Source organism: Sinocyclocheilus rhinocerous, unplaced genomic scaffold (genome assembly GCF_001515625.1).
Source record: "Sinocyclocheilus rhinocerous isolate Xijiao unplaced genomic scaffold, SAMN03320098_v1.1 scaffold552, whole genome shotgun sequence".
Classification (NCBI taxonomy): Eukaryota; Metazoa; Chordata; class Actinopteri; order Cypriniformes; family Cyprinidae; genus Sinocyclocheilus; species Sinocyclocheilus rhinocerous.
In genome coordinates this window covers 160,292-175,944 of record NW_015625574.1, presented here as the reverse complement: position 1 = coordinate 175,944, position 15,653 = coordinate 160,292, and the positions used below count along the sequence as shown (strand labels likewise).

General features: G+C 41.5%; 1 protein-coding gene across 1 annotated transcript; it reads left to right on the top strand.

The window, feature by feature from the left end:
* Positions 1–3,138: 3,138 nt before the first annotated feature.
* LOC107751155 (tumor necrosis factor alpha-induced protein 3) lies at positions 3,139–14,895 on the top strand. Its single transcript, XM_016566786.1, is given in 9 exon segments — positions 3,139–5,647; positions 10,179–10,369; positions 10,613–10,754; positions 11,436–11,606; positions 11,696–11,876; positions 12,096–12,426; positions 12,429–12,642; positions 13,515–13,714; positions 13,793–14,895. Coding segments are annotated over 9 exon segments (1,998 nt in total). The 5' UTR covers positions 3,139–5,340; the 3' UTR covers positions 14,054–14,895.
* The last annotated feature ends 758 nt before the right edge of the window (positions 14,896–15,653 follow it).

Sequence of the window (15,653 nt, the reverse complement as noted above, 5' to 3'; positions counted from 1 at the left end):
CTGAATCCCATCAGCGGATTGATGTGCAGGGAAGCGAAAGATCCTCTAGGTGGCGCCAGAGATCTCCAGATCCTTCACCCCAAACTGAAATATCCACATCAAAAGATCTAGAATATGCACCTTATATTCAGGTGTAAGATCATGTGAGTTTCCATTAGAGAATCTAATGCTCACAGTCACCTACGAATGTAGAAAAGTTAATAACAATAATTCTTCCACGCTTTTGTTTTAAAAGATGAAATTGGCTCGTTATCTCAGAATGATCCTGCAGTGAGGTCTGATGTTATGAATATAGTTGATATAGAGGATATGATGTAGGCTAGTCATGAGGCCAGAGAGAGGATTTTGTCCCTGCAGTGAATTTTAGCGGTGCTCTGCTGAGGCGTCTCTACATTTGCACAAATACATGATACATGCATCACTGTAGTTTTGAAGTTAAGTTGATGATTTATGAAGACAAACTAGGAAATATATCCCCAAGGTATAGCACTGTGTGTTCTTGAAGCCTCTTCTCAGCTCTCTCGAGCAGTAAATAACCTTTGTGGGAGTTTCCGTTGACAGACAAAATGAGTTCAGATTAGATTAAAGATTGGGGGAAAAAAACTGGGACAGGAAGAAATCACCGCAAACTTGTGTGTGTCATATTATTAGGCTGTGGGCCAGTCTGTGCTGATTGTGGGATCAGGTGTATAGGAAAAACCTGAACATTTTGTGCAGTATTCAAAATTATTCATGGCATATTGATCAGAATGGCTGACTTTGTGCTCTACAGCGCCATGTAGAAACACAACAACTGTTCTGATGCCTCAATGGGAGAGTTTTAGTTTGGGAGTTACAATCAGTGTTGAGAATGTAACAGGTTACAGATTACAAGTTACCCTATTTAAAAGTTTTAAAAAATGTATTAAAGTAATGTAACTGATTACATTTGATTACTTTTCTAAAATTTTAACTGTTAATCATTTTGAAACATTTCGAAATCCTTCATCACTTGAATTAAGATTATAATCATGTAATTTTAAAGCACAGCCACCACAAAACCAGACTTTAGCACCTCTTTTTACTTTGAGATCGTTCTGAGGTTAAATACAGATTTAAAATCATACCGTTTTGGATATAGCTAGGAAACACTGGTGCTTTGGGGAAAAAAAACTGTTAATCTTAAAAAAATAAAGCATACACATAAACCCCAACTGGAATTAAAATAGTTATTGAATAAGCATGTGTCCTGTTCGGTGTCCTGAACTCCTGAAACATTAGTGTCTCATATTTTAGCGCAGTCAATACAATTTGTATTGTAAGTAACTGTAATTTAATTACACTTTTTTTCTCAGTAACTGTAACAGATTACAGTTACATTTATTTTGTAATTAAATGAGGCAATTCTGTTACATGTTACTAGTTACTCCCCAACACTGGTTATAATGACAAATGATGTCCAAGATAATGAAGATCCAGTAGGTAAAACATTATTGCTTGAATATACATAAAAAAAACATATTATAATTTATACAAAGAGGTGGAATCATAAAGTGAACCATTACACTCTACATGTGAGTGAACATCGTAATCATTATTTTTAAATATCATGAATGAATATTTTGAATGAATGCATGTTTATCTGTACACTCTAAAAAATGCTGGGTTAAATATAACCCAGCGCTGGGTTATATTTAACCCAGCATTTTTTAGAGTGTACCGTGTGACAACCTGAACTAACATTGCCATGTCATACATCGAAATAAATGATACAGTCGTGAGTGTCAGCATTCTGCTTTTTAATTCTTCATAGCAATCTCTAGAGCACTGGCACTGTAAGCTCCACAATGTGGTAAGTGAATTTCAATGCTTAAAAGAAAACATGTTTACCATAGAAAATGTATTTTTGAATCTGGAGCAAACTGAACTGAGTCATGTTGTGAAGACAGGTGTTGTTCTCCTCATCTGTCGCTCTCTCCCTACTGGGAAACTTTTTAATGACGTAATAATGACATTTCAATAAGGGAATGCTTCAAGGGCATAGATGGAAACTTATAGCTTTCCAAAAAGAAAAGAAAGAAAAAATCCCTCTATGTTCAAGTCATTTGTGTAAAATCTACAAAACCCACCTCTGTGTAAAGTCAAACTGACATTATATTACAAAAATTCAATCATTTGGAAGTGTGCATCTTCGTTTGCTGTCCTTATTCCTCGACAAACCGTGACAGTATCTGTGTGTGTATATATATATATATATATATATATATATATGAACAGATTTCAACATAAATCATTTCAGTTTAACTGATATGACAGGCTTAAAAAGTCAAAAGTTTTAAAAAGCCCCAGTTGGCAGTAGACAGCTGTGTAATTTCTTTAAATCAAGAGACTACTGTCAATGCAAATGATTGCTCTAATGGAAAAACCTTTATTCTTCAGTTTCCTCAGATTCACCTCCCGTGGAGGGATTTCAGTACTTCAAAACTTTTCTCATTGAGACACATCATGTGCAATTTACACAAACGTATGTTTAGTTCCCTTTAATGTCGGCTTGAGCCAGATAGTGTGAACAGCTTTTCTTCCCTATTGTAACATATAGTGAAAAGCTCCTCGGATGTTGTTAAATGTGAGTGACAGGCTGCTGGATGGAAAACTGTCTGGCCATTGGACAAGCATATTGTCCCGCCCTCGCGCCTGTGCACATGTCTTTAGAGAACATTTTTTATTTGATTTGATTTAAAAGAAATTGGTGACTGGAGTTTATGCATGCCTGGATGTGTATGGAGGTACTGCAGGGTGTCAGTGAACAGAAAACTCATCAAACGTTCTTTAAAAATATGAAAATATATTGTTAATTTCAAAATGTGTTTAATATGTTCTAAAGCTTCTATGGTTCATTTATGGCTGAAAAATAATATTTTATCACCTATAGTTGATATGGATGCTATAGAGTGTATTGCTTTAATTAAACGAATATAAATATCTGTCAAACAATAAAGCTGCACAATGAATTCAGGGAATGTCAAAAGATGGAAAGGTACAGAGAAAGTAGGTCAGTGCTAGTTTAACATAATGTAAAAATGTTTGTTCAGGTTAATATTAAAAGACATTTTCCAGCGTTACCAAGAATTTCTGAGTGGAAAGAATACAAAAGATTGAACGACCCTCGTAAGAAATGAAATCTTAGTCACTCTTTCTTGCACTATTGCTGATGGGAACTTCTGATCAACTTCTCTTGAATGCTGAGCTGAATCTTGAGTTGTAAACTTTACTCCCACATCGTTATCATCAATCATGTGCTCATATGTTTCTGCCCAGTGTCATTCTACTCATAAAGTGTCAATCTGATGCTGATGTTTATTATATGTTAATATGGTAATTACAACAAAAATCCAGTAACGTATTTCTCCTTTTCTCCTTGCTGTTTTAGCAAATACACACAGTTTGATGTGACAAAACATAGAGAATATATGCTAGGTTCAGCCTTGTTACCAAGATTTTGTATAGTAGGCTAAACTATTGAAAGCCCTGCTGAAGAAAACAATAGAAACCATCACAGAATTTGTAATGGCTTTACTGGTTATAATAGGACTTGTATTGGTTTTAAAGGAAACTGCAATGGTCCATGTGAGTCTCTACTGGTAATCAGTCCACTAAAACCACTCAATCCTAATGGAATATGTCCCAAAACACACTACAGGAAACCCTTTCTAATAGTTTTAATGGTTAAAAGTTGATGGTTTGTAACGTGTGTGATGGTATTTGCAGTGGAGACCATTCGAATTTCTGTGATGGTTTTTGTTTTTTTCAGCAGGGAGCATTCAATTATCTTTCTAAGAACCTTAGTTTCAGCTTGTACCATCAAATTAAACAGTCAGCTTTGTTAGTAAACCCTGTTTCCTCTCTGAGGCATGACACACATGAAACTGTATTCATTTAATGACCTTACACTGAAAAAGTCAAGTAGAGAGGCCCTTGTGTAACACTGCTAGCCCACTGACTAAGACTGCTGCGTTTCGTGTAATGCACATTCATTCTTTACATCCATCAAATTGAACTAAAACACACTCGCACAGGCTGGGACTTCCACCGTTGTGTTTCCATATCTCACCTAACTACCAGTACTATGGGTGTGGCAAAACAAGCGTCGAGCTTTACGTCATCAAGCCCGACGTAACGACGTAACGTAACAACGCCACCGTTCGCCCCCTAGCGGATAAGCCGAAGATAACGCTTATAATGGGCTGTGAACGTGGAAAGTACCTTACGGAAATCCCCACTGGCTTTTATGTACTGCTTTCAATCGGGCTGTCTGAACTAGAGTAAAGACTTGGCCGTGTTTTGGACGCGTCTCGTGCGAGCAGTGAAATCCAGTGGATCTCTATAAGAGCGCCATGGACGATTAAAGTGGACTGAGTGAAGTAGCAGCAGAGCCAGAGCATCGTATGGGCTTTGTTGGTGGATACCGACATATCGAACAGGTAAGAGTTGTGCGATTCATCGCCGCCTGTTCCCTCGACTCTCTGATATCGTGTCCAGACTGAATCCTAAACCGAGCGGGGCTGATTTCTCCCGTGTCGTCTCTCGTTTAAACGGCTGTCTGTCTGTGTCGTACAGACGGAAACGGTCTTGAACGCCGCGGATTTGACAGCCATTGTTTGCGAAGACGTCACTTATCGGCGATTTGAAACATTAAACGGAGAAAACGTTCTATTGTTGCCATGGGGACACATCGCTTCCTTTCCAGTGTTACAGTGTTGCATTGTCTAAGGGCTTCTGTCAAGTCAATTACGTAATTCGAGCGTCAGCAACTGATGTTACAATATTTTTTTCGCGTCGGTCTCTATTGTCCCCGTTGTGCTTTGCGTTTAATAAAACTGTGGACTCCGCTTTGTCGCTTTCCGCACGGCGTTAACGCTGCGAACGTTTCGCTCAAGAGGTATTTAAGGGAACGCTGTCGCTTTGGCGTTCAGAATAAGTTGTCCCTAAAGAACCTCGGCAGCTGAGACAAATAAATGGTGCCCTTGCAGTCAATGGATTTTCAACGCCGCTAGGTTCCCGTCAGCGTGTCTGAGCCCATCTTTAGGCCATTCTGATAGAGTTTTGGAAATTTCATTGTGGGGGTGGACTAATAAAGAGCTTCGCCTTTCACTCATCTGACCTCAAGAGCCTTTTACCATGAGTCTGGAATACACCATCAGCTTTCAGGGGCCACGATCTGTCTTTCAGTTCTTCACCTTTAGGGTGGAGGGGAAATTCTTCTTTGTAGCACATGGTCGTGGGTTGAGCGCCTCTGACAATGGTGTGTTTGTCTCAGGTCTTCTTTCGCAGAAATAGATTGGTTCCCCACTCCAGACTGCCATGTCTCAGGGCCAGAACTTCCTGCCCAAGTTCCTGTTTGTGAGTAACCTCCTGAAGGCCGTGAAAATCAGAGAGCGGGTGCCCAACGATGTGGTCAAGCCCTCGGCCAGCGGCGGCCTGATCCATCACCTGCGCAGCATGCACCGCTACACGCTGGAGATGATCCGCATGAGCCAGTTCCCGCAGGCCTTCCGCGAGGTCATCCAGGCGGCCATCTTGGACCGGGCCATGCAGAGCTCATTGGAGCAGGAGAAGAGGTTGAACTGGTGCCGCGAGGTCAAGAAGCTGGTGCCGCTGAGGACCAACGGTAACTATGCTGTGATTTTATCAGCTAGAAGTAGCGGCTCTGTGTGTGTTGCGTATCCTTCGAATGAAGTGTTTTCTTCTCAAACGCTGACATTAGAAACACTTGGATTCTTTCTCCCGTGATGATCTTTTAAACCAGGGCTGCCCAAACTCTGTCCTGGAGGGCCGGTGTCCTGCAGAGTTTAGCTCCAACTTGCCTCAACACACCTGCCTTTAAGTTTCTAGTATGCCTAGTAAGAGCTTGATTAGCTGCTTCAGGTGTGTTTAATTGGGGTTGGAGCTAAACTCTTCAGGACACCGGCCCTCCAGGACCGAGTTTGGGCAGCAGTGTTTTAAACCATTTGTGTCTATTTATGGTAATGATGCATTATTGGTCTGATACACTAATTCTTCTAATGAAATGGTCCGTAATAAGGCTGTTAGTTATATATATATATATATATCGGCCAATAGGGCTGCACGATTATATGACAAAAGTCATAATTGTCGATTATTCCATTGAAATTGTAATCACGTTTATTAACTACGATTCTCACAATTTACATTGAATGACATTTATACCATTGTTTGAAGCAACTGCATGCCATAGATTTATGTGAAAATAAACAAGCTGAAAACACTCTAACTGAAAAACTTTTATAGCTTTTCTATAGTATTAAGCCTCAAATGTCAACTATACATTGGATTGGTTTCTTCTTTAAATAAAAAAAAAGTAAAAATATGCATGGTATTATAATGTTATACTAAAACTAAACTTAAAACGATAGAAAAAAAACTTAACCTATAGAAAGGGGAGAAAAAAACATCTTAAGCATGCATAATAACAATAACATGGACTTTGAACAATTAATTGCCACTTTGAATAATTCCGTGCTTGTGGCATTTTTTTTTTGCCTGATAACCTCTCTCATTGTATAAAATAAGTATTCAGTTCATGATAGCTCTTATGTACATCTCATCTGGTATCTTTATCGTACTCTGCAGCTATTAAAAAAGCCATACCGGTTGACCACTTAAAAAAATTATACGTGCTTTTTTGAAATGCTTGGCACATTAGGGGGCTTCACGGCAGACGGGAAAATCCTGCCCTGTCTGTCACACTGATGTTCTTCCCCCTTAATTCTCCAGCACAATTTGATTTAAGGGGCCGTGGCGTGATGCAGGGCTCACAGTGAGCGCTTTATGACTCTGATGTTTCTCCTGCTCCCTCAGGGTCAGGACGCACTGCTCTTCTCTTATGAGTAATGCTGCGAGGGAAACTTCTCTGTACTTGCCATTGTTGCTCCATTGTACAGTCACTAGTTACTGTAACTGAAATTAGGTAAATGCAGATTACACGTATCTTTTTTTTCTCATTACCTTAACATTTGTCCGAAATCGTCCGCAAGCTAGCGCTGTTAGTGTGTAAGTGTCACTATTTTTTATACAATATAATGGGTCATTTTATCATGTCTAGTTCCTGGTAGTGGATAGTGTCTCGTTCTTGTATTCTGGTAATTTGTTTGTTTTTCTGGACAGCACGGATTTTTCCTCATAATGAAACAGGAATTTCCTGTTTTAAGTCACATGGGATTATGAAAGCGTCAGACTGGAACATGCTGTTTAAAACAGATCGCATTGATATGACCCGTAACTGAATATAGAGGGGAACTGGAATAAATGTAACCCTCAATAAATGTAATACCCGAGAAAACGCATCTTTGCATGATGAGAGATTTTAGGCTGGTGTTGTATTTTACCGATGTTATGCATTTATAAAGTGTCTCTTTAATCAGCCAGTGCGATCAATAATCTGACGTCACTAGTAAAGCGGAGGATATGTCTAAATGTGGATGTGTTTTGTACATTTACATTTATGCAGTTGGCGGACAATTTTTCGTTCATGCATTCCCTGGGAATCGAACCCATGATCATTGCTCGTGGCATTGGTCTACTGTTTGCTCTACAGGAATACATTGTTTTGATTACCATTAGTGTGTATTCAGCATATATTTCTTCACTATTTAGTGTTTATTTACTATTACAATTATACTCTATTACAGTTTCACAACATATGAGTTATGATTGGACTAATTGACATTGATAATGACTGCTAACAAGACAAAGATGTCTAAAGCCAAATTCCAAAGCTTTTAGGTCAAATAGTTTCTGTGTAAATTAGCTTAAAATAAAAACAAGTGTTAAAATTGCTCTGTTTCAGCTTGGGCCTCTATAGTGCATCTGATCATATAACAGTGAAGTAAGAGAAGTGGACAATGTTACCATATCTACACAATGCTTATTCATTTTCTTGAGGCCACATTTTGCTCCTGTGACCAGTGTTGCTGAATTTGGTGACAAGGATGTGGTTGTATAGCAGATGTAGTTTGTGTCCACAGTTTATATGTTCATTTTCTGTTCTTTTTTTTGTGTTGGGGAAGCTACTTTGAAACTGTAACTTTCCAAATGACAAGTTTTCTCATAATTTACGGTAAAGTATTTAAATACAGTCAAGCTACCTCTATGAAAAAGATTCTACAATGCTAACTATTTACAAAACGTAGCTTACTACTTTGAAGGTGTTTAAAGCGGGAAATATTGTTAAAAATATTTAACTCAAATAAATCAAACTTGAATTTGAGTTACATATGCAATGTTTCAATGCAGAAACACTGAATTTAATAAAAGAAAAAGTTAAATGGTGTGTAGAGGCTTAATGCGCAAGGACTCAACAGATTGGCGAATCTTAAAGGGGTCATATGATGCGATTTCAAGTTTTCCTTGAGGGGGCTTTGTAGAAAACGACGTGTTTGAGAGAGGCGGGGCATAGAGGACTTACAATAATGTACAGTATTTGAAAAATAATGTGTTTTTTGAACATTAAAGCATGTCAACATATTCTGTTACACCAAATACACAAAATAATGATCTTTAAAATAGCATCATATGACCCCTTTAAAAGACCAAATGAATTTTTTCTCTGACTTGACATTGCTACACATGTAAAACTGCGTTCTCAATCAATGCGACCCAAAACTGCAACTTGTTGGAAATTTGTTACTGGAAAAACTGCTTATTTTGAAAAGCGTTAAGGTAGTTATTGTTACAAGTACACTACTTTAAGAGTGCTTGGCCCTGTAATGTTATTAATTCCGTTTCAGATCTCTTCGTTTATGTCCATGAGAGTTTGATTTAGAGGTGTTGTGGAGTTTGTATTTTTTCCCCCTACGGTTTAAGGTTCATATGGAAACTTTCTCTTGTGTAACAAGAAACTAAACAACGCACTGTACAAATAGTTTCCATAAATAAAATGTATAGACCAGTTAAAACCTTCTTCTGCTTAGGAACATTTGGTTTTTGTGTTGGTAGTAGGTGCAGGCACAACCCTTGCTTTTAGACAATTACGCAGGTTTAAAGAACAGGAACTAGATCATATGTTCAGACTTCCCTTATCGACCCTAGAAATGGCACGGGCGCAGGCATTCCTGTAGAGCGTCGCCCCTCCTCTCTGGAAAGTCCAGATGCCTTATATCATGGCTCTGGTGTCAAGAGGAGACAAGGTAAAGAAAAAGTTGAAGTGAAGCCCTTACGGCGCTTAATCAGAGAATCACATACTAGGGAAATTCCTCACAGTTGTGCGCAGGCTGTTTCACACAAGCGCGCGCACACATGTTGCACAACATCAGAAAGAACACAGAATCTAGGCCATGAGCACAGCTCTGCAGTGCATGCTCTTTGAGTGTTCAAGTTTGCTTCACTTTGATCTACAGTTACAGGTTACAGTGAAGTTATTGATTTACAGAGAGTTTTGAGATTTTTTTCCCCCCCTTACATAGCCTGACATGTCCAAATTGCCTGGTGTGTAATGAGGAGTTGATTTCATTGTTTTTGCAGAGATACGGTCCCATGTCCTGTTTTAAAATGCATGCAGTCAGATGAAATGGATGGATATCTTTAAACTGCTTTAACACCTCTGTGGAAATCCCCTGTATTGCTTTTATCTCATTCTTAATCTTGCTTCTTGACAAATACGGCTGAACTAACCTTTAAGTATAAAGATATTGCTGTCAAGGTACGCAGCAATAATGCAAAGATTGTATATGTAGTTTTTCATTTTCTTAGTATTATTTTTTGTTGCTATGTTATGCACGTCAACAAGTTGCTAAGGCTCTCTCTGTTATGACAATCTAGATGATGTTTAAACAGGAACTGCAAGTTTCGTAGCCTTTTTGTGAATGCATAAATACCTCCTTCACAAACTTCTATGACCTGTTTTTTCAAAGCCAAATCTCGGGCACTTCCAAGGGAAATTTGTCTACATTATAATACATATGTAAGGAGATGGTAGGACAACTGATGTATAATGGCATATCTGCATGCTGCCATGTTGGCTCATGGGCAATCAGTTCCAGAAACGAAGTGAGGCCATTTGTGATTAATTACTCAGGGCCTGAGGAGAATAACGTCCTGATGGCACCACAAGAACTTGCACAGTCCCAAGCCCTTCACTGGCGACTGTCCTGAGCTGTGATCTGTGTTTTTGTGTCATTTAGGTGATGGGAACTGCCTGCTCCACGCAGCCTCTCAGTACCTGCTGGGGGTTCAGGACACAGACCTGGTGCTGCGAAAGGCTCTTTATGCAGTGCTGAAGGAAACAGACACTAGTAACTTTAGAATGCGCTTTCAGACAGAGTTGCTGCACTCTCAGGAGTTCACTCAGACTGGCCTGCGATACAGCACATTGGTAAGCACTTCCCCCTTCACAGTGTACATGTAAAACTGTCATTTTGTGGCATAAACAGCCTGATAAAGCCAGCTAACCCTAACCCTAACCACACTTGACACATTCAGTTTTCAATGTATTACCATTAGAGATTTTGCTGAACAAATGAAGGATTTCAGAATCTCATTACTCCTTATTGAACTTTTTTTTTTGGTATGACAAGGGTAAAACTCATGAATATTTGCAATGTTTTTTGTTTCTCAGAACTGGGAGGAGGAATGGGTGAAGATTGTAGAAATGGCTTCTCCAGTGTCCAGCAGTAATGGCCTACAGTTTGACTCATTAGAAGATATTCACATCTTTGTGCTTTCAAATATTCTGCGGAGACCAATTATTGTTATTGCAGGTATGTATCCGTATACAATTATGCTTCTATAAGAAGCATTTCAATAGAATTACACAAACACTTATTAATTGGAGCACTGACTGATTTGGACACATAAAGTGCATCAACATGACCATAATATATGACCAATTTTTTTCTCTCGCTGCCCAGCCCACGTTCCGCGCCCCCTACGGCCCCCAGTCTAAGCCTTTACAGTGAGACTCATGCCATGAAGTGCAAGACGCCCGGATGTTTGTTCACTCTTAGCGTGGAGCATGACGGGCTGTGCGAACGCTGCTTTACAGCGAGGCAAAACCGATCGACTGCTAATGGCCCGCCGCAAGGCCCCTCTCACGGCTGGTGGGCGTCAGGCAGCCGGGAGCGAGAGAAGGAAAGGGAGAGGGAAAGAGAACGGGAAAGGGACACCGAGAGGTGTGTTATGTGCCAACAGGAGGTCTTTAGGATATTTAACGGTCTTTGCCCACCCTGCATGCAGAGGACTGCCGTTTCCGAGAGGGGGGACACCCAGCAGCAGGAGCCTAGAACCGAGGCCTCAGTATGGGCAATGCATAGGGAGACGGAGCGCACTGGCACCGCCGGCCACACCTGGCAGACGCCCGCTGCCCGGCGCACTGACTGATTTGGACACATAAAGTGCATCAACATGACCATAATATATGACCAATTTTTTTCTCTCGACAGACCAAGTACTTAGAAGTATGAAGTCTGGTTCCTCCTTTTCACCCCTCAATGTCGGGGGCATATACCTGCCTTTGCATTGGCCTCCAGGAGAATGCTACAAATATCCCATAGTGCTCGGCTATGACTCCCAGCACTTTGCACCTCTGATTACAATCAAAGACAGCGGCCCAGGTATGCCACCAGACATCGCACTACTCCATAATGTGTTCTTACTACTTGGCCCAGTGTATTTAAATATTTGATGTTTGTGACCCATTCAGAGATCCGTGCTGTGCCATTGATAAACCCTGGACGGGGTGGGTTTGAAGATCTTCAAGTGCACTTTCTGACAGAAAAGGAGCAGCAACAGAAGGAGAAGTTGCTAAAAGACTACCTAATGCTTATAGAAATCCCTGTCATTGGCCTGAGCTACGATCCCACACAGATTATCACTGCAGCCAGGTATGAGCTAAACGCACTCTTTGGTGAAGTCTTGCTGGTTAAGCGGCCAGATCCAAGCAACCCAGGTTGCTTCAGTGCAGTTGTTTCTGGAATTGTTGTACTAATTGGTACTTTTGATAAAACATCTGATAAATATATAGGCATTTCCTAAATGTAACCACAAAAAGTTGTGGGATCTTACAGTGTTCCTTTTCAAATCTTGCACCCTTCCTCCATCAGACTGGATGAAGGCAACCTACCTGAGGACATGAACCTAATGGAGGACTATCTACAACTGGTCAACCATGAATATAAGCGCTGGCAGGAGGATAAGGATTCTTTATGGGCCCCCCAATCCCAGCGTCCCCCTCCTTTCTCAGTCTCCCAACTCTCTCTCATTGAGATCCGCTGTGCCACACCCCGCTGTACATTCTACGTCTCGGTGGACACTCAACCCCACTGTCACGAGTGCTTTGAAAAGCGACAGGCGGGTTGCAAGCCGGAGGCCATTTCCACCACAAATCAAACCTCGTCCTCGGACCCCGAGAGCCGAGGGAGGCTGGAGCGCTCTCCGTTTCCGAGAGGGGGGACACCCAGCAGCAGGAGCCTAGAACCGAGGCCTCAGTATGGGCAATGCATAGGGAGACGGAGCGCACTGGCACCGCCGGCCACACCTGGCAGACGCCCGCTGCCCGGCAGTGTAAACGCTCCGGCTGCCAATTCTTTGGAACTGCAGAGAAGCTGGGATTCTGCACTATATGTTATCTAGACTACCAGACCAATCACCGTAAGTGCAGCTGTTTTGCATTCACTCAATTCTTCTTGTAACTCTCAATAAATATATAGTTTAGTCATGAAACTCTAGATGGCGCAGGCTGATGGGTTGTTAACGTAACTGATGATATTCAGAGAGTTAAACGACTTGGCACAAGCTGATTGGTTCATGCTGCATATGCAGCCAATGAGCTTACTGCCTTGCATTTATATGGCTGGCTAGCATTCACTAGGGATTCCTGCAGCGCGCTTTAAGTTTCTCTGAAACCCTCCACCTTCCCCAGCTCCACCTGTATAGATCTGCTATGGGTTATTTTATATGCTATTTGTGCAGCAGCAGTATGTCTTAAATACTCACGGCACCGTATCGCCGTATGCATTGGCAGTAGCAAGTTCCTGTACTTGCTTGCAGCAGCAGCAATAATCTACAACTGCAACAATAACCAACAGCAGCAGCAATTCAGCAGCAGCAATAATCTACAACTACAGGAATAACCAACTGCAGCAGCATAGGAGATCTATTCCGCCAAGACCAAATACATCAACATTATCATATCCATCACCATGCTAAAATCTTCATTGTCATGATTAAAATATAATTTCCACTGCATCAGTTGAAATATCTCCACTTCCGACTGCAGGGGTGTCCAAACTCGGTCCTAGAGGGCCAGTGTCTTGCAGAGTTTAGCTCCAACTTGCTTCAACACACCTGCCTGAAAGTTTCTAGTACGACCTTGATTAGTTGGTTCAGGTGTGTACAAAACTCTGCAGGACAGTGGCCCTCCAGGAGCAGGATTTGGCACGCCTGTCCTATTGGGTATCATGTCATAGACAACTCAAGCAGAGGAACAAGTGTGTGATTTTTGGCTGTTTTTGTTTGTGCAGTGGCCACCCCTGCTGTTGTCCAGCCCAGACACACATCCGAGGCGGGCTTTCAGAATTGTCCGCGGTGCCGGGGTCAGGGCTGTGGCGCCGAGGGAAAGGCCATGCTCGAGGGTTACTGCAACAAGTGCTTTGTGAAAGAACAGAGTGCTAGACTCAACCAAGCTGCTAGCAGGGACTCTCATTCCCCACCTCTCGTCACGGTAAGTGTCCTTACGTGCTGGTTTTGTTGCTGTGGGGTAGGTTTGGCTCTTCTGACGAGCTCTGTTGTTTCTGTCCAGCGGGCCTCGAAACCACGTCCACCTCCGATGCTCACCCAGGCACAGTGTCGGCGTAGCGGCTGTAAGAACCTGTCCCCTGGCTGCACGGACCTCTGCCCGGACTGCCTCAGCCGCGGCCAGCGAGAGGGTCGTCGTGCCCAGGCACCCAAAGAGAAAAGCAAACAGCGCTGCAAGACGCAGGGCTGCGACCACTACGCCAACCAAGACAAACAAGGCTACTGTAACGAATGTGACCACTTCAAGCAGATTTACCGGGGCTGACAGAACAGTTCGATGTTAAAAAGTGCCCAGTTCATCGCACGTTCACGTGCATGCTGGTGAACTCTCTTACACAAGGAACTTTTTGCCCAAAATCCCCCACCTACATTGGGCAGGGCCTAAAGAGCCCGGTGGTGATGTAGAATTGGTGATTACCTCTCAAATGCAGTTTTGGTCATTTGTATCATGTGTTTAGGCCTGTCGTGAGATGTTAGCATACAGAAACTAATGATACACAATGACGTCTAGTCACACACAACCGTGGCGTCCACTGTTTATATCGAACAGGGTAATTAATCGCAAACGTTTGTTGAAAAATTGAGGAGAGCATGTGTAAGAATGAACAATTTCAGATTAGCGACAAAATTGACAAGTTAATTTACCGAAAGATATGTCTAATCCGATGTACATCGCCACTGTGGACTGCAGAAAGCCTTTTGGAAGTACAGGAAGAAGACGTACAGGGTATGCAGAGACCACCGAAGGACAGCATTTGATAGTTTCTTCATAAAATGTAGGTTAAGTGCCAATGAGAGCTTGCTAAGCAGAGCTCGAATTTCATTTCCTGCTGCACCATTTGATGTCTGCAAGCAGTACGGATCTGTTGCCTTTGAGAATGTTTTTGTTTACCATTTTCACAAGTCCTTCTTGCTCTTGAAACTATTTTTCACTTTTGCTTGCCTTGCTAAACTTCATATGACTTGGTCTGTTCTATTGAATGGATATGTTCATTTTTCTGTGGCTAAAAATTCCTTAAGTGCAATGAAAACCAGATACTTGACACCTCCCCGATGTCTAGAGCAGATGAAATTAAATTAAGCTGAAGGGAATGGCCGTGCCAAAAAGAGAACGTCAAAAATTTTGACAAGAAAAAACGATGAGATGGCTGAAATCCCCGTCTGGATAAACAGCCAAGCGAAAACAAATCAATCTGAATGTAAACACGCCCAGGTAAGAAATGCCCGCCCCTAGATCTGCGAACTCCCCGTTCGCCGTTCTCGCCCAGCCACATTCTTTCGGTTGCACTACTCCCCTTTAAACACACAATGCCTGTCTATTCTTTGCATACATGTAGTATGCACAAACTGACATTCTCTATTTGAATATTTCTGCAATATCCGCACAGACATAATGAGAAGAGATAGAGTTAGCTCCTGTGGCATCATTTATAAAGGAATAACTGTCGGTGTTAAACATTCCCATCCTTAAAGTCCAATATTGTGCAAGCACATTTAGCTTCGTCTACTTGAGAATTAGATTCATGTGGGCCTATACACAAATGTGCTTCGGATAAATGATACACATGAGAAAAATCTGCAGTCGAATCAGAAATTCAAGAGTGTCTACTCTTCAACTACTGGATCTGTTCAGTCAGTTCAGATCATCACAAACTTGCACAATACTAAATAAGCTGCTCTGGAATTAGGAACAGTACTTCTGATTTACAGTACATAGTGACATTCCAGTTATAGACCTAGAGGAATATAGATGACAAGATAGAAATTTTGTGCAACCTTTCATATAGAGTATCGTATGAAAAGCCTTGTTTTTTGGTTTGTTTAGTATTTATTCACAGCAAATATTAACTGTAATGTGTTTCAAG